Here is a 21,969-nt window from a genome sequence, read left to right as displayed (position 1 = left end):
CGAAAATCACGATTATGCGACCAAACGATGGATCACGACGAGTGTTTATTGTGGTCGATCCCGTTCGATGGTGTTTATGAGGGGATCACGGACGCCGAGAGGTGGATGCCCGAATCCGAAATCCATAACGTGTGGACCGACAACCTGATGATCCGTCGCGTTTTGTTGGCCGACTTCAATGGCAACGATGCGATGCTGCGCGACATGGAGAACGCATACTCGGCCTGCGGAATCGATGCCACGCTCGACCTCATCGACGTACAACCTGTGCCCGAAGGAATGGACACCGATGACTATCTCTATCAAGGCACCTTTGTTGCGCGATTCAAATGATGATTACACACCACGAACAAAATCTTTGCGAAAGTCCGGTTCGTGTCGGTGGGGCACCCAGACGTAGAATTGGTTGGGGAGGGAGCGCAGGCCGCCGGACAAATTGGGCAGGTTGAAGCGATCGTCCACGACGAGATCCTCGCCATAGCCCATCGCACGAAAGATCCGGCGGTAGATGTCCATCTCCTCCTGGGCCGGGATTGCGCGACCGAGGCGAAACTTGTGAAAGTAGAGCGAGTGCGTCGAGAGATCGCGTGAGTCAAAGAGGCTGGCGGCCAGCTGCGCATTGAGCGATCGCGTCCAGTCCTTGGACAGGCCCCTGATCGTTCGACGCAGCGACGTCCGCATTTCGTCGCGTTTCCAATGCCGATCGCAGTTTTCGAGGCGGATCACGACGCGAGCATCCGGGCAGACCGAAACAAACGACTCGTCCACGCCCGTCGACGGCATGGCAAAGGGCATCTCGACGCGCGTGTCGAGATGGAATCCGCCGATCTTGGCCGATGCAACCGAGCATAAGCGCGAGAAGAAGAAGACAGAGTTGATGTCACGGCCGCAGAGGGTCACCGGCCCCTTGACCAACGCGTTGAGGAGGAGCGCCATCCACCCGTACACGGCAGCCAGTCGCTTCTTGCCGTACCATTCGTGGTCACGTACGGCCTTGTCCTTGGACCTGTTGAGTTGATGTAGGGATACCTCCGGGACGTCGTTCATTGTGGTGTGGGTATGTGCGTGAAATAAAGCCGTCCGCACCCGGCCTTATAAAGGCGCTGTATTTGACCAAGTGACATCAGTTGGAAGACAATGGCAAGGACAAAGTTCAGCATCGTGGTGGCGGTGGCGACGGAGAACAATGCGATAGGCGTTGAGAATCGGCTGCCGTGGCACATCCCCAAGGAGCTGGCGGCGTTTCGCACGCTGACTCGTGCTGAAGGGGCCACCAACGCGATCATCATGGGCCGTCGCACCTATGAATTGTTCCCCAACGGACCGCTGCCGGGTCGCACGAACATCGTGCTCTCGAGGAACCCCGCGTTTGAAGCGCTGCCCGGTGTCATTGTATCATGTGACCTTGGATCCGCGCTCAAGAAACTTGGTGTTGTGACCGAGAAGGTTTTTGTCATTGGCGGTGCCCAACTCTACCGTGAAGCCCTGCTACACCCACAATGTGAGGCCATCTATCTCACCAGCGTCAGTGGCGCCCCTGGCATTGAGAAGGTGGATGTGTTCTTCCCTGATATACCTGGAGATGCATACAAGATTGACGTGGGCTATGCCAAGAGCGGCGTGGTACACACTGAGGTGTCTCCTATCACCTATGAGTACAAGCGCTATGTGTGCATCTGCGATGAATAAAAATACTGTGTTGGTATTTTGACTGTCATGAAGCGCAAGGCCTTGGATGAAGTGAGGGAGGCGCGGGATGCCATCCGCATTGCATCGGCCGTGGATGCCATGTACTATATGATCTCCGAGGCTTATGATGGCGTGGGAGAAATGGCCAATGCACGCGGTATCGCTGGGCCGCCGCCGTGATCCTTGTGCTCAATGATCTGAAAGCGCTGTCCATGGCCTTTCTTGTGAATCTTGTGGTGCATGTATACGCGGTCGCAGCATCTGGCACTGGGATTGAGACACTGGGAGGCTTGGAGAGGTTGGCCAATTTTTCGCTGCGTTGGGATCCTGTCGGCGACATCGTGATCCTCTGGCGATCGACCAGCGATCCCACGATCGGATTCCTCGTGTTTCGTGGCATGTTGAGCGCCTACGAGTGGGGAATAGACTTTATGTACTATCAGGTCCCCTACGAGTTTGCCGTCGCAGAATCCGGGGCGGCGACTCCGATGATCCACTCTGGATTCTTCAAGGCCTACTCGAGCATCGGCGCCTCCATCCGGCGGGCCATCGTTTCCAACGGCATATCACAACTCTTCATCACCGGACACAGTCTCGGTGGTGCGTTGTCGATCCTGGCCGCATCGGATCTCAGTGGGCTCTCGGCATCGGGTCCTTCGGCGATCGCCAGCGCCGTCGACGTGACCACCTTTGGTGCACCCCGCGTCGGCAACCAAGCGTTCGCGGCGCAAATCCACTCCTCGCGGATCGCCAGGATCCTTCAGGTGAGATCCGAAGACGACATCGTGCCGACGACGCCGCTGTCATCCATGGTCGATCCCGCGCGCCCGCTCGGATCGAGCCTGTCGTACGAGCACGTCGGTGAATTCGTGTACTTTCGCCGACCGCAACCCACCATCGCGGCATCACACGCACTCGACAACTACATCGGTTTTGCCATGGATCAATAAAAACACTTTGGTTTTATGCTGATGATGACAGAAGAGTGCTGGCATAGATATCGGCGAGCGCTGCGACGTCAGCTCGGGGCGCGCTCTGGCACATATTCATGGCGGTCGTCATCAAGGATGGACGCGGCGATTTGGCGAGGGCATGGGTGTAGATGAGCGATGGCAGGACGGTGCCGTCGAGGCGCTTCCACGTCTCGGATCGGATGGTCGGGATTGATACGACCTCGAGAAAGTTCTCGTGCCATACGTTGACGGCGTCCTTTTCCGATGGTCGCGAGTGCGTCGTGATGCACACCCGAACGCGCGCGGATGTCTGGAGTGCCTTGCGCAGGGCATAGAGCAGCGCTCGCCCGAGATTGACGGCCATGGCCAACGTAACGGCCGGCGCGAACGCGGTGATCTCGCAGTGCGCCTTGCCCTTGCGGATCAGCACCACGCACGCACGCGTAACGCCGCCGACGATTGCGTTGACAAAGACGAGCGGGATCGGTTTGCCGCCCGACGAAAAAGCCGCCATGAACGGTTCAGGATTGTGCCACTCGGATCGCGCGTCGCTGATCGGCGCGTCATCCGAAAAGTAGGCCTCAAAATTTGAGCGGTTGACGCGGCTGGGCCACCGGATCGCGAGGACCGGAGGCGCGTCGGCCTGCGCGAGATTGATGCCGGCGAGACCGAGCGCCTTCATCTTGCGCAACCCGTTGCGAATGATCCCGGACGCGTCGGCCGATCGCCAGTCCGCGATCTTGGCGTTCTTGTCCGACGCTCCGGCGATGCCCGCGAAGGCGCCCCAGTGCTTGATCGCGCTCGTGTTGTTCCTCACGATCCGCTCTCGTTCCTCGACTTCCTTGATCGGTAGTTGCTCCAGGATCTGCAGGACAATGAAGCTCAGTGTAGCACCCATGTCACAGCGCATGTAGCATCCATTCAGTTGATCATTTGGCGTGGGTGTGCTGATGCAGTGGCGTTTTTTACTGGGGTGTGTGGCAGCGTCTCATTATCCAACACTCAAAACAATCACGCTCTTCGCAGAAGCATAGCGTGGTGAGTATGTGGCCATTATGCACGATTTTGGCATTGATGATTTGGTTGTTGGGTCCATAAATCGCCTCCAGGCCTACTGATGGAGATGCGCAAAGGCCGCGGTGCCCACGCAGCATGCGTTCCACCAGTTTGTCGTTCTCCATCTATTTGTGTTGTTGTTATTGTTGGTGTGATTAGAATTTGTTTAAATCCCATATTTGTGATGCAAAAAGGTGAGGTGGGTCTTGAGGCCGTTGATTTCCGAGTTCAACTTCAGGTTGCTCTCTGTGAGTTCGTCGACCTTGCGATCGAGGTATCACGCACGCGCAGTTTTGGCCGACAGCTCGCTCTGCAGTCGTTTCATCTCGCGTCCTTGGATCATGAGACCCTCCTGTGTTTCGTGAAAACGCTGCGTGACGGCAGCCAGTTCGTCGGCGATGCTCTGATAGTTCCCGCTCATTTTGTTGCAATGGCCAAAGTTGTGCGTGGCGATACTGGGCATATGACTGTGTTCGTTTTATTGTGCTATCAAGGAGGCAGCTGGGTGCTGACTTTTTCAAGCCGCCCGATTTCGGCAATGATTGCGCCGATGCGCTTCTGCTTGGCGAAGATGACGCGTTCATGATCGCGCTTCATGCCGCGCAACTCGCTGATGCGCGTCTTGACGCCATGCTGCGTCTTGTGCTTGGCGCGGAGGGGCTTCATCTCGGCGGCATCGTAACTTGCGGCGTCGCCGGTCCACTTTGATTTGCCGTACTTTGTGCGCTTGTGTTCTTCCATTGTAGAGTTTTACGTTTTTGTTGGTTGTCTCTATTTATTGGATTTTGGAACCGATGACGTCCAACACGCGCTCTACGACGGCGACGCGGTCCATGTTGGATCGGATTGGGAGCACCGTGATCCCCGGAGTCGTGCGCGCAAGGTCCCGGTAGGCGGTGTCGAGCGTGTGCATGTAGTTGGCGCTTATGAGATCCTCGCCACCGCGGCCACGTCTTCGGATGCGCTCCATGCACGTGGCGACGTCGACGTCGAGCAGGATGTGATGCACGCCGCGACTCCACGCATCCGAGTCCATGATCATCCGAGCGCATCTGACCAGGGCGTTGTACTCGGACTCGCTGTACGCGTCCCGGTTGCTGCGCAGGAAGATCTCGAGGACGACGCCGACAAGCATCCGTCTTCTGGATTTTTCGTGTGGGCCTACCATCTTACTGGCCAGCGACCAGATCATCTCAGCGGCCAAGACCGCTGCCCAGTAAACCCTAACAACTGTCTCTTTTCCAACTTTCAAAATGTAGTACAAAATTTTTCTATCAGCCACCAGTCAGTTTGAGCACAGTTATCCCTCCCGCGGACATGATGAGGAGCCATAAAACAATGGACATGTTGACTTTTTTTCTTCGTTCCACACACATACACAATGAAGAAGCGCATGGCCTTACGATCACTGGTGGATGTGGTCCACGTCCACTTTTCATCCCCCAGTGTTGACAACGACGCCAACCAACTGCTCAGTTTGTGCACCGCATGTTGATGTGGCAGCTTCAGCCAGATGTACATTGCATTGTTGGACATGGCCACCATGGCCATGAAGGTCATCTCACACCATTCCTACAGGGATGACAAACAATGGTCCCAGCTGACTGGGCGCAAGCTCAACATCACACAACTCATGTCGCCACACAAACACATCTGCACCACTTACAACACCTTCCACACCAACAATGGTGATTTGTGTGTCATTGTCATGGAATATGCACCCAAAGGCAATCTGTGCAATTACATGCCCACCAGCAGTTGGGGCAAGACCAAGGCAAGACATATCTTTCATCAGGTGGTCAAGGCCATACAGTACATGCACCAGTGGGGCGTGTTGCACCTGGACATCAAGCCTGAGAACGTGCTCATGTTGGCCAAGGGTGATGCCCTGTTGTGCAATTTTAGATTCTCACAATTTGTCAATTGAGGATCTGATCCCATGGACAACAAGGGGGTTGGCACACTCAACTACACTCCACCAGAGATGCTGCACAGGCTCAGTCAATGAGCAGGGCCATTGGCCAACATGTGGTCACTTGGGTGCCTGCTGTTGGCGCTGATCACCAGTGAAGTGCCATTCAATCACAGTGGGAAGAACAAAGACACCACAGCAAGGGACATCATCCTGGCCAGATACCACACACCCAGGGGAGCATCGCCAGAGGTGTGTGATCTGCTGGCATCCATGCTGCACACACCACCACACTTCTGGATTGGGATTGACAAGATCCTGGAGCATCCATGGGTCGCTGGTCCACATCCTTGTCCATGAAAACAATCCACACATGGTCATCATTGGTCCACCTCGCCCATAAAATGGCGCCACACCCCCAACTTGGAAATCACACAAATGAATCTTCTTCTTGACAAGCCCAGACCCTGTCTTGGCATGGCCATGAGCAGGATCAGAAAGAGGGTGGAGCAGTATCGCAAAGAGGCCAACCCTGTGGTGGTCTTCATCACCACCAACAAGTTTGGGCATGGGCTCAAGCTCATTGACAAGAGCAAACATTTCACCATGCCACAAGTCCACTGGCTCTTCATGCTCTTCACATCCAACAAAAAGGAACCTGCTGTGCTCAGGGTCTTCAGCCTGGGCAACAAGGAGACTGCCATTGGAGAGTTCAAATATGCAGTGATCTGGGAAATGTGGGAATTGTGCAGATTGAACAACCTTGCTGAAGTGATCCTGGGATTCAATCAGGCCTATGATCTCTTTGACACAGCCAGAGTCATCTGTGGTCCTGTACTGTTCACCAACCAAGAGCTGGAGGTTGGCGCTAAATAAAAGGACTTGCCACAAAAGGACAATCAAACCCACATCATCAGTCAAATGTGCAGCATGCCAAACACAGCCCACCTGAGGCGCCTATGTGGGTGTGAGGAGGATGAACATGTGACCATCTGATGCGATGAATGTGACAAGCACTATTGCAATCACAAATTGTGCCTCAAGGTTGTGGTGGGTGGGATTGCTGAGGAAGATGTGCCACTGTGTTGCATGATGTTGGCCAGGCAGGTGCTGGCAGCCATGGACGCATTGATGGAGATGGACTGCTGCCAGCGCAAGAACAAGACCAAGGATGAATGGTGGTGTTGTGATGCATGCAAGAGCATCCACTGCTACCAATTCTCATGTCTCTATGGGATTGTGCATTGTGGGATCAGACCATGCTGCACAACACGCGCTTGAGCTACAACTACCTACCAGCACTACATAACAGATGGCAATTGCAAGGACTGGGATGATCATTAAAGGTTGTACACAGGTCAGCACGTTTTTTATTGATTCCAGACAAGGTCCTCAACAATGGCCATGTATCTCCTCCCAAAGGATCCAATGGATTGCTGTCCAGGTATTGTCAAGATGTGTTACAATCAGATCTCATAGTGGTCACCATCCTGATTCTGCACCAGCAGTTGGGGCACGCATGATGGCCTCCTGATCTGTGAGTCTGGATTCCTCCAGCTTGCGCGCCATGATCCGCAATAGGTGCACCCATTGCGACACAATGATGATCTTGTCGGTGGCGCCATGGAGTTTGACTTTGGCCAACAGGTAGTCGATCTTGCATGATTCGTCCCACGCACTCTCGTCAACTGTGTTTGGGATCATCCAGTGCACTTGACGTCGTCTGAGATCCAAGCGCCACTGAGCGATCACGCAACCAAGGCATCCTTCTGGTCACCGGCGTCTGCATCAATGTACACCTGCAGATATCTGGACAGATACTTGGGCTGTCATGTGCGCGGGTGGATGCGCAAGATGACAACGTCCCCCCTGTCACCGCCATGTTGCATCGAATCAACAAGTTCAACATTTTCAGCGTAGATGTCAGATGGCATGACCGTGAAATCAAACAGCGCGTGTGCGTTGCAGTGGGGCAGTGATCGGGCTTTGGGCGGAGTGATATAGCGTATCCAGCCCTTCATTGGACGTTGATGACGGCAGAGTACGACGGCGGGCTTGTTGCAGTTGGGCCGGGCGCAGATGCGTTGGCCATGATAGATGGTGGTGGTGGTGGCTGACATTGGTTGGTGATGGCGATTGCGGCTGGAGTCATGCCCAAGGCAACCGGCACCGCCCAGTGAGATCACTTGGCCAAACCTGCAAATATTTAAGCAAACTGCCACCAGAGAAGGCACTTTTTTTCCTCTTTCACCCACACTGACGATGAAGTTCAGGCTTGAGAACGCTTCCGTTTTCAAAAAGATGGTGGGATTGGTCAAGGATATCGTCACAGACGTCAACCTGGTCTTTGATGACAGGGGTATGAACATGATGTCGCTGGACAGCAGCCATGTGTCGCTTGTTGAGATCAAGATGTTTGCCGGAGGATTCGACGAGTATGAGTGCGAGGTGCCTGTGACGCTCAGGGTCAACATTGCGTTGATGGACAAGATCATGGGCCTGGCGGGCAAGGACAACTCAATGACGCTCTTGTACGTTCACAGCGACAGCATCGCGCAGTTCGTTTTCGAGAACGCCGCCGGCGACCGACAGACCGAGTTCGGCCTCAAGCTGCTCAATATCAAAAGCAACATCCTGAGCATTCCAGAGATGGAGTACAACGTCGTTGTCATCACCAGCTCATCTGAATTCAAGAAGAAGATCGACGACCTGTTCAAGTTCTCGGACACGGCGATCATCTTAGCCGAAAAGGACGAGATGCATTTTGCACTCGATGGCGACATCGGCAACTGCAAGTTCACGCTGAAGAAGAACGACAACACCGACATCGAGATCAACGATCCAGTCTCTGCGTCGTTTGCGCTGCGCTACCTCAAGAACTTTGCCAACGCCTCAGTGCTGTGCGACAGGGTCACGATCAGGCTGATCAAGGGACAGCCGATGCGGGCGTCCTACGAGATGACAAACAAGAAGATGGGCAACGACAACGACAAGCTTGGCACCATCGCCTTTTACCTGGCCCCCAAGCTCGCCTCAAGCCTACGCGCTGCTTGGGACAAACACGCCGATTCCCACTGCTGCGTCTGCGGCGCCGAACCGCGCACGTGCTGGTGTGGTGAAGACCAAATTTGGGATGTGGTTGATCAGTGGATGGAAACCGCCGATGAGGCGTCAACGGTGCGTGAGGTGCGCCACACGGCTATGTATGGAAGGAGGCGCGACAATAATAAAACTGAATAGGAAGTTTTATTGGCGTCATGGGCCTTTTGTGAAGATGCCCAGCAATGAGGACAACGCCGAGGTGGCATCCTTCTCCTCGGTGATGTCGTAGGCGGTGGTCGTCGCTTCATTGATTGGGCAGTTGCCCATGAGCGACTCAATTTGTGCTTCGGTGAATCCGCTCCTCTCAAGCGTGGAGCCAAAGGCGGTGCCATGGAGTCCAACGCTGAAGAAGCGGCGCAGCTCAGCCATGGCCTCAACCAGGCCCGCCAACAAATGCACACCGTTGCTCAACATTGAGATGTCGCCTGGTCCAAGCCCAAACTCGTAGTCACATGAGAACAGCATGCGGCGAAGCGAGCCGTTGTTTGCAGTGCTCAGGTTGGTGGATCCCATGAGTTGCTGGCGGATGCCGACCCAGGAACAAGAGCTGCGCAGCTCCATGACCACAATGGCCTGGTCGTCTCATGAGTAGGGTTCAAGCTGGTACTCATAGAAGATGTTGAGCACAATCAAGGACGCGTCGAGCACCTTGACCTTGGTGGTGTAGGCGCCCAGACCGAGACGCTGGGTGCCAACGCTCTGATTGAGTGTGTGCATCACCAGGGAGCTGAACTGCCCTGGATACATGTCCTTGAACTCACATCCACCGACCACCCGAGTTCCGTTGTCGAGCTCCTTTTCGAACAGGCGGTTGAGCGTGTCCAGCGCCTGAAGAGTGAGCGCGTCAACACCGCGATTGTAGACGGCGTTGATGACTCCATAGTGTTCCTCAATAAGGCCCAGCTTGGACACGTAGGCGCCCGACAGCACGCGCACAGCGTGGACGGTCGTCGGCCCAAATCCGGAAATGGTGTCGAGCGCCGAATCGATGATGGCGGGGACATCCGCCGTCTTACGGTGCGGCGTGACCACCTCCAGCTTGAGGAAGAGCACGAACTGGTGCCTCTCGTCGGACTCGGCCGGTGCCTCGTAGGGTCTCACCCACACGTCCCCCTGCGATGACGGCGCGGTGGCGCGAGCCAGGGCCTCAATAATCTCAGAAGTGAGGGCGTGCTTGTTGGCGGAAGACATAGCGGTGGTGTGAGAGCGAAACCGCGGAAGGGCCTGTATTTATGCAAAACAGGGAGTGTGTCAACACGGTGGAATGGAGTGCGTCTCGTGCGGATCGTCGGTGCCATCGGATCGCAGCGAGCCCCACTTTTCGCACGACAAGGTCACCGAGTGCGGCAAGTGCGTGGCGTCGCGCCAGTCATCGCGGTGCTGCAGCGCGTGTCGTCAGTTCATCGGGGATCGCGAGTCGCACATGCAATCCCACATTGGTGCGGGCATCCATCGATTCCGATGCGTCGATTGCTTCGCCGCCTCTCGATCATGGCCAGCCAGGCACCCGAGCTCGTGACCGAGCGCATCGTCTGGAGGTAGAGGTAGGATCCCACGACGAGGATGAGCACAAAGATGAATAGCGCGATCCAAACCCAGGTTGCCATCGTTTTTCTGTTTATGTACGTGATCGGCGCGGGGGTAAATAAAAATTGCCATCGGATCGCGTTTACTGATCCTCTCTGAGAGCGTTGGCGAGCATCGAGCAATTCAGCGTTACGGCGCACTTGCGTGCACGGGCCCAGTCGTAAATGTCAAGGCGGCCGGCGTCGATGGCTCCCGTGCATGTAGACGAATCCCACGGACAGTCATTGTCGCGGAGCCATGCGAGCACGCGCAAGGATCCACAACGTGCTGCCAGCGCGCACGATCCCTGGTCGAACTTGAAACCCGCCTTGCGCAACCGCTCGAGACACGCCATTGCGCCAACGCGTATGGCCACGTAAGAACACAGCCGGAGGCCGTTCCGCTCCTGGCTTCGTGTTCGCATCATGCAATCCGGATGATTGTGCTCGATGGCAGCATCCGCGGTCGGACATGTGGCTGACTCTAACTCATTCATCACGGATCTCCAGCGCGTGCACACGCGCTTCAGTCTCTGCGCATCCACACAGTCCATCCGCATGGCACGAAAGATCATGAGCAGCAGCTCGTCTGGTAGCCCGTCCATGTATGTGTTTGAAGAAGAAACAACAATGCGCCATTTCCTCTGGTTCTCACGCTCAACATCCTTGGGGTCCAATTTCCAGTCAATCCTACGACTCCCGAGCAGTTGGTTGGCGTTGGAGAAGTGGCGCTTGCCAAAGAATCCATGCGTAGAGTACAGCGACAGATGGGCCGAGGTGAGCACGTGGTGTTTCCTGTCGTCAATGATGTCTCCCTTGTTCTGCGCGTATCGCCCCCACAGCATGAAGACGACGCCCTCATGTTCATCGATGATGGCCTTGATGATGGCGTCGGTGAAGCGCTCCCATCCGCGATCCGCGTGTGATCCAGGTTGGCGGGCCTCGACCATGAGCACTGAGTTCAGGAGCAGCACTCCCTGCCTCGCCCATTTCTCCAGATTGCCGTGATCGGGCCTGTTGAAATCCACGTCGGGATCATCCGTGAGCTCCTTGAAGATGTTCTCCAGTGATGGCGGAACCGCGACCCCCAAGGGCACCGAGAAGGAGAGGCCGTGTGCCTGTCAGGGTCCGTGGTACGGATCCTGACCCAGGATCACCACCTTGATGTCATCGAACGGACACAGCTCGAGTTGACCGAAGACATGCTTCGGCAGCGGGAAGATCAACGACTCCTTGCGCTCCTGCTCCAGGAACTTGGCCAGTTCAACGAAGTAGCCCTCCTTGAACTTGTTGGCCAGCACGCCCCGCCAGGACAGATCGCGCAGATGGGCAATGAGTCGCTCAACGACCAGATCAAGATCGACGGGCATCACACGAGCCCGCTTCTTGATCGGTTGGATCATCTTCACGGGCTTCCGCTTTTCGGTGGGCGCACCACCAAAGAAGTTATGCAGGTAGGTTTGCTTCTTGGAGGCCATGGTCATGCCAAAAGGAAAAATGATGGCACAGAGAGCAATGACAGTTTTTTATGGTGTCCACAATTATGCATCCTTAAAGTAGAAGTAGGTGTTGATAGCCATGTAGACAGGCGTCATCGTCGGGAAGCATGTGGCTGGCCCACCTGTGACGCATCCGTCAAGGGTACTGAGGAATGTGGCAGTCTCACGCGTATCGCCTTCACCAAAGCGATGTCCGGCCAACTCCATACGTGGTCGTTGGGGCGATCAGAGATGCCCAAGCACGTGATGTACATCCAAATACATGCATTCCGCCTTGCCTGAATCCCCCTCCCATTCCAAGTGTAGTCAGGGAGAGGGATGTTGGTGCCATAGTAGACTTGGTCCCACCAGTCCTTTTCATATTTCTGCTGCTCGTTCTTCATTGTCTTGTCGTCCAAATATCTCTTTCTCCAGCAAGTATGCTAGTACGCGGCACTCACTCGTGATTACGTGCAGCACATTCGAGGTGCTAGTGTCAGTGGCAAAAGGATTGTACACAGAGTGCTTTCCCAACAATAATAACAGGCAAGCGTCCCTTAAACGACGGGATAGGAGGCCCAATCAGCAATGCCACATATGTTTGTGCCACGTACCAACTTGAAGTAGCCGGCTTCGCCCCAACTTGTGCCCCACGAGTTCTTGAGGAGCCAGTAGTCCTTGCCACCCTCATTACCATAGCCAACAAGCAGCACAGCATGGGTGGGTCGGTTCCTGCAGTTGGGGATGTCTAGAACTCCACTTCAGTAGTAGGCGTGCGCTTGGGTCCCAGCGTTGTAGGCGATGGCGATGGTCCCGACCTTGGAGAGCGCGTCCATGAGAGCATTCTCGTCACCTCACGGTATCATCTTGTGCGACGCAACCTGCGCAACCTTCCTTTTGCTCGCAGCCTGACAGATACCGACTCTCACTGTGTAGGGATACTCGGTCTGGGACGTAGCGCCCCCATTCTTTTGGAGGTAGGCGAACATCTCATGCATCCAACCGCCACTGCAGCCCCGGCCGCCACAGTCTACGAGATGCTGCTCAGACAGGTCGAGGAGCTGACCGTGCTTGAGACAGTGGGCAGTTTCAAGGGCGCCAATGGCGGAGAACACATAACCCAACAGTGAACTTCCATCTGAGCCACACGAACCTTGGAAATGCCACATGTAAGATTGGCAGTGAAAAAATTGGGCTTTCTTTGGGGAGCGTACCCTGATTCTTGACTCTCTGTACACACTTCTGGTTCCTCCAGTCAACGTTCCAACAGGCGAGGCCAGAGGAGGTGGCATTGTGGACGTCGTAGTTGGAAGTGTTGAACGGCGGCATTGTGATGGTGTAGAGTGCCTTGTAGTCATTGAAGGTGAGGTCGCCAAACTGATTCATGCCCAGGCTGTAGGTGTGGTTCTGGTGGTTGTGCTCCTCAATGAAGTGGTAGTTCTCACGCCACACGTTCCACTGGTGGGCCAACTCCGGGTTGACATAGGACTTGTTGTGGGTCATCATCCAGTCGAGGAACTTGCGCCAGATAGGCTCATGGTCATCATCTTTGTCTGCAGCGGCCAAGGCGACGAGGAAGACGGCCACGGAGAGGGCAAGAAGGAGAGCGGTGGTGGGGCGCAGCATCATGACAATACAGAACAAACAACAGGAAGGAGTTTTCAATTTTTTTGCAAAAGTCCATTTGGACAACCAATGGGCTAATTGGGGCATGTGGCCTTGAGGCTTTCAAATTTTTTTCCCCATCTGCGCAGGTCGACAGGGATGGGCGGGCGCTTGCTGTCGATGACGGCGGTGATGATGTGCATGAAGTTTTCGTCGGCGTAGGGACGCTTGCGCGTGAGGAGCTCCCACAGGATGATCCCGAACGAGTAGACGTCGGCCTTGATTGCTGACCTTGGAGCACCTCGGGCGCGCTCCATGCCGGCGTGCCGCAGTTGGTGAGCGTGTCTTTGTCCTGCTTGATGTGTGCAAACCCGAAATCGGCCACCTTGACCGCGAGGCAATCGTCGACGAGCAGGTTGGACGACTTGAGGTCGCGGTGGAGCAAGCCCGACCGCTGCGCCGAAGCAAGAGGAGAAGAAGGATTCCATTCCTTGCCGGTGTGGGCGGATGAATGTGAGAAACGCCCTCTCCGTAGACGCCTGAAATCAGAGCACAGGCACCTTGGCGCGACATGTTGTGTTCAATCGAAAAACGAAAAGGGGCTTTTATATTCGCCCTTGGCGTCCAGTCGTTTTTTGTAATTCGCGACGGCGTCATCGCCGGACCATTTGATCCAGCCTTTGTGTTCGGCGGTGAAGTCATCCGGGCATTGATGCCATGCCACTCGCTCGCCCGTGCATCGATCGATCATGCTCGATCCGAACAGCGCCCGCCCCGTTCCACCGTCAAAGTACACCAGCTGGGTCACGGGATACTTGAAGGCGATTACAGGGCATGGCTCCACGATGGGACAGGCGGGATGGAGCCGTGTCGGATTCACAATCATGTCGTCCTTGGTGGGCGGTTTCGGCTTCGCAATCGGATTGTCGCGTTGGGCGACTTTGCGCTTGTCTTGCTGCTGTTGCCACTTGCGATCACGTTTATTCATTGCTTCTCCTTGGAGTTGAGGTAGAAATCGGCCAATGCCCACGGGGTCATCTTGGGCGGGTAGTCGGCAAACTTCTTGAGCCAGCAGTTGTTGCCGGATCCGGCGCCGGTGCGCTGGAAGAGGAAGCCCTCGCACCCCGAAGTGGAATCGCACCGGGCCTGGCAGGCGTCGACGGTGGCCTCGGCTGATCCGATCACCACATCGCAGTTGGGGCTCAGATCACAGGTCAGATTCTGGCCAGCGTACTTGACATAGGTGGGCTTGCACGTTGACCAGTAGTAGTAGATGCCACCAAGCGCAAGCACAATGAAGAGCACAACAACAGAGGCAATGGTGATGGTCTCACACAATGGCATGATGGTGGTGGTTGCATATGTGCCCACACAAGACTCACCAGATTCTCAACACACCACCACCTCAGTGCTCACTGAAGATGACATAGCCAACACCTCAGTGCAGGATCCCACCAGATGGTGCTGATGATCTGATGATCACAGTCAGTTCATAGCGCCGCCCACAACACACAGCAGTGTGATCAAAGCCATTGAATCTGCCAAAATCCTCATATCCACACTCATCAACAATCATGTCCCTGGCCTCACTAGAGATCATGAAGCCACCAGACACAACCTGAAAGACAGCGTCATAGCACCCAACGCCAAGCAGTGGCATGTACTCCATCCACACAAAGATCCAACGTTCACTCATGCCTTTTGCATTTATGCCTCAACGACCACCAGCAAAGTATTCATGCCCGGTTGGTCTACAAGCCGCATCTTGCCCTTGGCGGTCTTGATCCAGCAGTTGGGCGATGGGGAATTGGCGTTCCTCGTGTGAAACATGTAGGCCTTGCATTTGTTGGCCTCTTTGCATTGTGTTTTGCATCCCTTTGGTGATGATTTGTGCAAACTTGGGATGACATCGCAATCCGCCATGTCGCACACCGGCACCTTGTTGTTCATTGTGACATAGATCTTGGACTGGCCCTTCTTCTTGGCCATCTGCGTGCCCACATACACCAAGGCGAACAAGATGACGAGCCCGAGGATGGTGGACGCGATCTTGGCCAGTGGGAGCATGGTTGTGGGCGATACAGCACAAACGTTTATTTCGTGGCGTGGCGCGTCGTTAGGCCAAGCGATCAGAGACGTGGTAGATGCCCATGAAGTGACCCAAAAGGACCCCACAAGTGGTGAACCCATGGGCAAACTCTTGCCACCTCAACTCTTCGCCATAGAGCAGATCCTGTAGTTTGGCGACTTGTGGATGATCCTCATTATCTTCATCAAACATCAGGCCATGGCAATCGCTCAGAAGCTTGCGCTCTTCGGTGGAGATGCACACATCCAGTATGACGTAGACAATGGTGAAGTCAGGTGCACTTTCCCAGATGTAGAGCAGGCTTTTCCCGCTCTCTGGGATTGGCGGGGCGACACCAAACACCTGGTTGTGGATTGCTTGCATCCACTGGCCCATGTCTGCTTGAAATGTGAGAACTAAAAACAAAAGTGAAAGACAATATTACAACCCCCAAGTGACCTCACATGTATAAAGTGGAAGACATTGTTGTGGGCGCAGCGATGGCGACGCGCAACAGGATCATGTCCAAACTGAAACGGCCCCATGACACTATTGTCAAGGTCTTCTTTGTCTCCTTTTGATGTCCCACCGATCAGATGAGCACGTGGAGTACCTCCATCAGGCCTTCCTTGCTGGTGGGTACATCCACGTCACTGACGTTCATATTGATAACACCGCCCACAACGATGGTGATGCAGCCAAGCTTGCGCGTGTGTGGCGTTTGATGCACAACGATGACGACGACGGATCGCTGTGGATGGATTGGATCTGTGATGGCGTCCACTTTACCAGCCTCCTGCCGCTCTTTGAGGGTGTGCAGTATGCATGGCATGGAGTGGCTGAGGGCGACGCCATGGTGATTGGCGATTGTCTCCACCTTGCGATGGGCGATGGCGAGTTTCATCAGATCTGTTGGATCAACGCCAAACAAAGAGAGCCAAAAACCAAAACAAAACAAAACAATGGACACACTCACCACACAAGAGGAAGTGGCAATCAAGCACGCCTTCAGCTCCATCTTGAGCACCAGGGAGTTGTCGTGTGGGACGAGTTGCTTCATGTTTCAAATCTTGCGCTACAACGATTGTTTGGGTTCCCCCTTGATCGCCTGAGCCCAAGTGCTGCTGGAGATGCTTGGACGCACCATTGAAAGGGAGATCACCACTGAAAACAAAATGGCCAGCGATGTGAGATGTGTGGCTCACAGATATGACATCATCTGTGAATCCCTCTGGTTTTTCCTCAGCATGGATTATCCAGGGCGGTTGTGCAAGGAGGCCGAGGATCTGTTGGAGCTGAGAGAGGCACACAATGGACACACCCATCCATTGTCATTTATTTGTTTGCCTGAAGGTGACGTGTGAGCGGTGAATCAGTGCGGCTGCAGTGGGTCTTTTGGGGTCAAAAGATGAGTTCATGCGATTCACTCTCTCTTGATGTGCTGTTGTGTTGGCTGCTGACAACTTTGTATCCTCGTGTCGCAAACGCAACAACCACAATACCAATTGCCATCAGCCAGTCACTGGAGCCACAGGCCCTGAGCTCCTGCAACCCATCAAAGAGATGGCTGGATTGTGAATTGATGGCCCAATGGTAGCCATGGCTGGTGGCGTTCCATTGCTGATGGAGCCAGACCACAATGGGTCACACGATCGCCGATTCAACTTCGGAGATCTGTTCCTTGAGCGATCCGAGATCAAAGAAGAAGGCCTCCCTCTTGAGGCCCATGATATCGGTCACTTTCATGCCCGCGATCATGTCCCGGATGTCGCCATCACAGAGGAACTGGAGCACATAGCAAAAGAGCTTGCCATCACGATCAATGAAGAACCAACCATGTGGCTGCTTCGTCACAGACAGATGCTCAAAGAGATCGCCCAGCATGGCCCTGGTCATTGTGTATCAGATCCCACCAACATCAAGCTCAAGTGTCAGTGTGTTGTGCTCCATTGTGCAATGCTCGAATGGCACGCCGGGCGCCCTTTTTTATTGTTTGCCAAGTGAGCAGCGGATGTAGGACACCAGGATCGCGCAACGCCGCTTCCACCAGCGTTCACATGATTCACAGCTTGGATCACTGTCCAGATCGCATAGGCACATGTCATTGTCCAGATCCTCAAGGTAGTTCATGTAGTCATTGAGAATGATGCCACCATATGCACCGCTGGCCTCCTCCTCTTCGCTGATGGCAACAACACTGAACACATCTGAGTATGCCATCCACCACTCACGGATCCCACACTCAGTTGACATATTGGGCAGCTCTCAGTCTTTGGCGCACAATCCCAACACACCAATGGGAGCGTGCATTGGCAATTGTTGCTATAGCTGACCAGCTGCACATCATCATCCAAACAAACACAGCAAGATCTGCCCCAAAGCAACTTTCAGCGCCATTTGCACATGCGTCTGTGTGCGCTGTCGGAGATCCTGGCACAGATCCAACAATCAAGCCATTCCTGCACGCGTTTCAGGCCTTGGTATTCATAGTCCATGCTTGGGAAACAAACACAAAACAACAGAAAGCCATTTTCCACTGCGATGAGGCACAACATGCCGTCAGCTTTTTCAGGGTGCGTCAACCCAGGCGCCAGCACCAGTTCACCCTCTATGACCAACAAATGGGATCCATGATCAAGCTCCTCCCCATCAAGCTCGCCACTGGCAACATCAAGTATCCAATCTGTGGCAGGTGTGGGACCAATGTGGCTTGGTTTCAGGGCAGCTGCCAGTGTCACAACCTCAAGGAAACAACCCCTGGCCACTACACTCTGGTTGAAGAGGATGTATTGTTTGTTCACCTCATGACAATCAAGTAAAAAAGAATGAGCAGTGTTTTATGTGGATTGATCCCAATCCACAATGGATGACCTTCCTGAAGAACTCATCACCCATGTCTTGCCAGCTGTTCCATGCCAAACGCGTGTGCACCAGTGTAGAACTTGGAGGAGGCTCATGGATGATGATTTGGTTATGGCCCACAGGGACGTTGGCCGATCCTGAGTTGTCTGTGTGCGCAATCTATTTAACCATTAAAAGGGAACCACTTCTTCAACCACGCAATGACGCCGTAGACGATGAGCAGCACAAGCAGGAGCGCAATGAAGGCCAGGCTGGTGAGCATCTTGGTGCCGCCAAACATAATACCGCCCACAATGAGCAGGATCACCAGGATGATGATCAGGAGCGGGCTGAGGATGCCCTCAACGGTCGCCGTCGCCTTCTGGTCAATGATGTTGCGCAGCGTCTGCATGGCGGTGTTGCTGTTGGCCACCATCTGCATGCAGCTGGTCATGTCTGTGGACAGCTCATTGAAGTTGTTGTACGTGATCTTGATGTCGCTGTCCATGGGGCACTTGCCACTGTCCAGCTTGACATAGATCCCCTGGTTCATGGCCAAGTCCACAATGCAGTCATTGATGGTGGAGTTGTTGATGGTGGCGGCGATGTCCTCGGTGAGCTGCTGCACGTTGTTGGCGCTCACGTACCCAATGCCGAGCGAGCCCTCGAGCGACTTGGCCAGCTGCTTCATCATGTTCTTGATGTTCTGGTCAGCAGCATTGCTGTTGTGCGACGACTGCACACACTGCACGTCGAAGGTGCCCTGGATGTTGAAGTTGTTGTGGCTGATGTCAATCTTGCTCACATTGGGGCCACACACGGTGTCCACGTTGATCTGCTGGCCCTGGCTGCTCTTGGTCTGGCAGTGCTGGGTCGTGCTGTTGATCTCGGCGATCATGCTGTTGATGGCAGTGTTGATCTCGTTGTTGGATTGCATGGCACCCATCATATCATTTGCATATGTTTCAAGAGCACCAAAGCGACATTATTTATTTATTCACATCAATCACACCCGCAATGACAGAGCGCCTCGGCATCGCGGGCACACTCGGCGTCATGATTGCAGTGCTTGTGCATGATCCGGTGTGTTCAACAGGCGCACACATGAGCAGTGTGTCATGTTCACTTGGGCCTGTCAGATGATGGTCAATGCCATCTTTGGCGTTGTCGCTTCTTGTCGCAGGTTGCCGAGTCAGGATTGAAATCAGCGTCATCGCCCTCCCTGTCAATGTCAATGTCGCTGCTGGGGGAAAACTCTTGGGCGGTGCGCTTTTTGTGGTGGTGTTGAATTGGAGATTCTGATGTGTCAATCAGCGGTGCGTCCAAGTCTAGATATTGGAGAGACACATTGACAAGGGCCATGATCAGGCTCTGTGGGGGCATGGCTTCAGTGGATGGTCAGCGCCTGATGAAAAAAACATTCACACGTTGTGGTGTTGGTGAGCCCCAATAGGGGGTTGGGCGCCAGGATGGCTTGAAAATAACTTCACACCTGCAATGCATGCGCGCGCACCTCATCACAGCTATCCTTGAGCCAGTGCAGCTCAAGTGTGATCATGCTCACAGCGTGTTGCAGGGTGTCATCCATGGTGATTGTGTTATTGTAATCTAGTGCGACCCATGCTTTATGCACCAAGGCGCGGGTTGCTCAAATTTTCCCACCCCCCAACCATGCACCCACTGCCAGGGCACTTCTTTTGGTCAACAGGTTTTCATTAAATGAGGGCAATTTTTTTCATGAAGCGGTCTTCTGGTGCTTCAGATCGTTGGCTGGACACGCATCCAGCCTCCATTTGATTGTGGTGGTGGCATAGCTTGATGCCATAGCCTTGGCCATGCTGATCTGCTTCCTGATGCGCAGGGGTCATTTCCTGATTGCTGAGTGCAATTTGGGTGGTTGTGGCGGCGGTGGCACTGAAGATTGCATGTGATGGCAATGCTGGCTTCGCCTGCATACCCATCCCTGTTGATCAGTGGTGTTCAGTGACATGGGATCAATGCATGACTGGTGGGACCACTTCTTGCAGACTTGGCACTGGATGTAGGCTTTGGGATTGAGGGTGAGTGGCATGATTGGCTTGTGATTTTTGCTGCTCTCATTGAGATGATGGGTACATTTGCAGTTGAAAGGTCAGTTGAGCTGATCAATGATGCACTTGAACCAGACATCATCCTCACCTAGTTCCAGACTATCTTTGGTGTCATTGCCCTGTTGGATTGCTGCTGAGTAGTAGTAGTATGTGCTGTTGAGCTTGTATGTGTAGCAGTGGCAATTGACAAAGTAGGGTGCAATGCAGTACAGCATCATGCTGCGTTGGATCATTTTGTCCACAAGATTGGCCAGTTCCCTATCTTTGTGTAGTTGATTTGGCACAGGCAGCAACTCATTGCCAGTTTCAGTGTTGATTTTGTTCACCACAACAGGCAGATAGTAGTGGTAACAATAGTGACTGTGGTTCTCCTTTTCCATGGTGTGTGTGAGCATAATGCCACACACAAAGAATGGCAACCTTTTTCAAGCTGCCAGTGATGGCAGCTGCTGGTGTCACTGAAAGATCATTGGCTGCCAAATGAAAACCCCAAGTGACTTCACTTGGCGGGCGCTGGTCACTTATTTTTTCTCAGCACTGCCAACTTCAGCCACAACCAACAGCCCCCCCCCACTCTACCTGTCCATGTCTGTCTGCACCAACAGCATCACCCTGAGCTCTTTGAGGCGCAGCACTGCCATGGTGAGTGGAAATGTGTCTGAACTCAAGCGCAAGTGAGTGGTGGAGGAGAAGGAGAAGCAGCAGCAATTGTCCAAGATTATGCCCAAGAATCCAGCATTGACATTGCTGATTGTCACCTGTTCCACGTCCTGCTCTGCTCCTGAGCAGTCCCCCAATGGCCTGAGGCATGTCCAAGGCAGTTATGACACCCTCTCTGGTGGCAAGGATGATGAGGTGGAGGAACACTGATATGAGGACAAGGACAAGGACAGGGATGGGGATGAGGGTGAGAATGAGAAGCCTGCTGCCAAGTGGACCAGGCTGTTGCGTGCCAAGAAAGTGAATCTCTTGATCAACAAGCTGAAGGACCTCCTGTCCTCTGTTGATCTTGTCATCAAGCTTAACATGCTGAAGCCATGTGATCTCTTGGCTGAAGTGTGGGACAAGCTGCTCAAGATGTTGGCTGATTCTGACCTGTTTGTGTCCATCAACAAGATCAACAATGCTGATATCCCCACCCTCTCCCATGACATGTGGGAAATGGAGGGAGCCACCCCAACCATTGACTGCAAGGCCCTCAAGTTGGCCAATGTCACACTTGTGGGTCCCTACAGTGAGATCAGCACTGAGATTGATGAGCTTGAGCAGTGGTTGGTGGTGCTGCGTGGTCTCCACAATGACTTCAAGCAGCTCATGGACAGGACTGCTGAGATCATGCAAGCTGAACGCCTGAAGTGCATGAATGAGGATCTCCAGAATCTCATTGAGGCCGCCCAGAAATGCTGTGATGACAACAGAAGGGCAATGCTTGAGTCCTTTGGGATGGCCATGCCCACAGTGATGGTGGCACCTCCTCCTCTGGTGCCTGCAATGCTGCAGTGTGGGATCAGATGATCATGCAGGCAAGGCAGCAAGTCCAACTTCATGTGCCTTCTTTGCTCACACAACCAATGCATCAAGTGTTCAGAGGCCAAGCAGTGGTGTCAATG

At 54.0% G+C, this 21,969-nt stretch overlaps 14 protein-coding genes and 1 pseudogene across 14 annotated transcripts; 3 read left to right on the top strand and 12 right to left on the bottom strand.

The window, feature by feature from the left end:
• Window positions 1-74: 74 nt before the first annotated feature.
• On the bottom strand, window positions 75-1,047 carry ACA1_057020 (uncharacterized protein; the record flags this gene model as incomplete). Its single annotated transcript, XM_004339035.1, has 2 exons — window positions 75-265; window positions 345-1,047. 2 exons carry the CDS (start codon window positions 1,045-1,047, stop codon window positions 75-77), a joined length of 894 nt encoding a protein of 297 aa, XP_004339083.1.
• Window positions 1,048-1,137: 90 nt separating this feature from the next.
• Window positions 1,138-2,639, top strand: ACA1_057010 (dihydrofolate reductase; the record flags this gene model as incomplete). Its single annotated transcript, XM_004339034.1, has 3 exons — window positions 1,138-1,668; window positions 1,723-1,846; window positions 1,948-2,639. 3 exons carry the CDS (start codon window positions 1,138-1,140, stop codon window positions 2,637-2,639), a joined length of 1,347 nt encoding a protein of 448 aa, XP_004339082.1.
• A 13-nt stretch (window positions 2,640-2,652) lies between these two features.
• On the bottom strand, window positions 2,653-3,552 carry ACA1_057000 (uncharacterized protein; the record flags this gene model as incomplete). Its single annotated transcript, XM_004339033.1, has 1 exon — window positions 2,653-3,552. One exon carries the CDS (start codon window positions 3,550-3,552, stop codon window positions 2,653-2,655), a length of 900 nt encoding a protein of 299 aa, XP_004339081.1.
• Window positions 3,553-3,864: 312 nt separating this feature from the next.
• ACA1_056990 (uncharacterized protein) lies at window positions 3,865-4,119 on the bottom strand (the record flags this gene model as incomplete). Its single annotated transcript, XM_004339032.1, has 2 exons — window positions 3,865-3,944; window positions 3,984-4,119. 2 exons carry the CDS (start codon window positions 4,117-4,119, stop codon window positions 3,865-3,867), a joined length of 216 nt encoding a protein of 71 aa, XP_004339080.1.
• Window positions 4,120-4,473: 354 nt separating this feature from the next.
• ACA1_056980 (uncharacterized protein) lies at window positions 4,474-4,833 on the bottom strand (the record flags this gene model as incomplete). Its single annotated transcript, XM_004339031.1, has 1 exon — window positions 4,474-4,833. The coding sequence occupies one exon, from the start codon at window positions 4,831-4,833 to the stop codon at window positions 4,474-4,476; it is 360 nt and encodes a 119-aa protein (XP_004339079.1).
• A 3,039-nt stretch (window positions 4,834-7,872) lies between these two features.
• ACA1_056970 (proliferating cell nuclear antigen, Nterminal domain containing protein) lies at window positions 7,873-8,941 on the top strand (the record flags this gene model as incomplete). The annotated part of the gene is made up of 2 exons (XM_004339030.1): window positions 7,873-8,787; window positions 8,885-8,941. The coding sequence occupies 2 exons, from the start codon at window positions 7,873-7,875 to the stop codon at window positions 8,939-8,941; spliced, it is 972 nt and encodes a 323-aa protein (XP_004339078.1).
• A 353-nt stretch (window positions 8,942-9,294) lies between these two features.
• Window positions 9,295-10,319, bottom strand: ACA1_056960 (uncharacterized protein; the record flags this gene model as incomplete). The annotated part of the gene is made up of 3 exons (XM_004339029.1): window positions 9,295-9,936; window positions 10,136-10,194; window positions 10,220-10,319. The coding sequence occupies 3 exons, from the start codon at window positions 10,317-10,319 to the stop codon at window positions 9,295-9,297; spliced, it is 801 nt and encodes a 266-aa protein (XP_004339077.1).
• A 62-nt stretch (window positions 10,320-10,381) lies between these two features.
• ACA1_056950 (uncharacterized protein) lies at window positions 10,382-11,755 on the bottom strand (the record flags this gene model as incomplete). Its single annotated transcript, XM_004339028.1, has 2 exons — window positions 10,382-11,395; window positions 11,435-11,755. 2 exons carry the CDS (start codon window positions 11,753-11,755, stop codon window positions 10,382-10,384), a joined length of 1,335 nt encoding a protein of 444 aa, XP_004339076.1.
• Window positions 11,756-12,212: 457 nt separating this feature from the next.
• ACA1_056940 (cysteine protease) lies at window positions 12,213-13,381 on the bottom strand (the record flags this gene model as incomplete). The annotated part of the gene is made up of 4 exons (XM_004339027.1): window positions 12,213-12,245; window positions 12,370-12,487; window positions 12,614-12,893; window positions 12,970-13,381. 4 exons carry the CDS (start codon window positions 13,379-13,381, stop codon window positions 12,213-12,215), a joined length of 843 nt encoding a protein of 280 aa, XP_004339075.1.
• A 74-nt stretch (window positions 13,382-13,455) lies between these two features.
• Window positions 13,456-14,246, bottom strand: ACA1_056930 (annotated as a pseudogene).
• A 98-nt stretch (window positions 14,247-14,344) lies between these two features.
• Window positions 14,345-14,704, bottom strand: ACA1_056920 (uncharacterized protein; the record flags this gene model as incomplete). The annotated part of the gene is made up of 1 exon (XM_004339026.1): window positions 14,345-14,704. The coding sequence occupies one exon, from the start codon at window positions 14,702-14,704 to the stop codon at window positions 14,345-14,347; it is 360 nt and encodes a 119-aa protein (XP_004339074.1).
• Window positions 14,705-15,067: 363 nt separating this feature from the next.
• On the bottom strand, window positions 15,068-15,427 carry ACA1_056910 (uncharacterized protein; the record flags this gene model as incomplete). The annotated part of the gene is made up of 1 exon (XM_004339025.1): window positions 15,068-15,427. One exon carries the CDS (start codon window positions 15,425-15,427, stop codon window positions 15,068-15,070), a length of 360 nt encoding a protein of 119 aa, XP_004339073.1.
• Window positions 15,428-17,072: 1,645 nt separating this feature from the next.
• ACA1_056900 (K+ channel tetramerization subfamily protein) lies at window positions 17,073-17,324 on the bottom strand (the record flags this gene model as incomplete). The annotated part of the gene is made up of 1 exon (XM_004339024.1): window positions 17,073-17,324. The coding sequence occupies one exon, from the start codon at window positions 17,322-17,324 to the stop codon at window positions 17,073-17,075; it is 252 nt and encodes an 83-aa protein (XP_004339072.1).
• A 1,129-nt stretch (window positions 17,325-18,453) lies between these two features.
• ACA1_056890 (uncharacterized protein) lies at window positions 18,454-19,218 on the bottom strand (the record flags this gene model as incomplete). The annotated part of the gene is given in 2 exon segments (XM_004339023.1): window positions 18,454-19,005; window positions 19,021-19,218. The coding sequence occupies 2 exon segments, from the start codon at window positions 19,216-19,218 to the stop codon at window positions 18,454-18,456; spliced, it is 750 nt and encodes a 249-aa protein (XP_004339071.1).
• Window positions 19,219-21,385: 2,167 nt separating this feature from the next.
• On the top strand, window positions 21,386-21,874 carry ACA1_056880 (uncharacterized protein; the record flags this gene model as incomplete). The annotated part of the gene is made up of 1 exon (XM_004339022.1): window positions 21,386-21,874. One exon carries the CDS (start codon window positions 21,386-21,388, stop codon window positions 21,872-21,874), a length of 489 nt encoding a protein of 162 aa, XP_004339070.1.
• Between the last annotated feature and the right edge of the window lie 95 nt (window positions 21,875-21,969).

Source organism: Acanthamoeba castellanii (genome assembly GCF_000313135.1).
Source record: "Acanthamoeba castellanii str. Neff unplaced genomic scaffold scf7180000084599, whole genome shotgun sequence".
In the NCBI taxonomy this organism is placed as follows: domain Eukaryota; phylum Discosea; order Longamoebia; family Acanthamoebidae; genus Acanthamoeba; species Acanthamoeba castellanii.
Note: the sequence above shows the minus strand (reverse complement) of the source record. Positions and strands in the feature narration are given on the sequence as shown.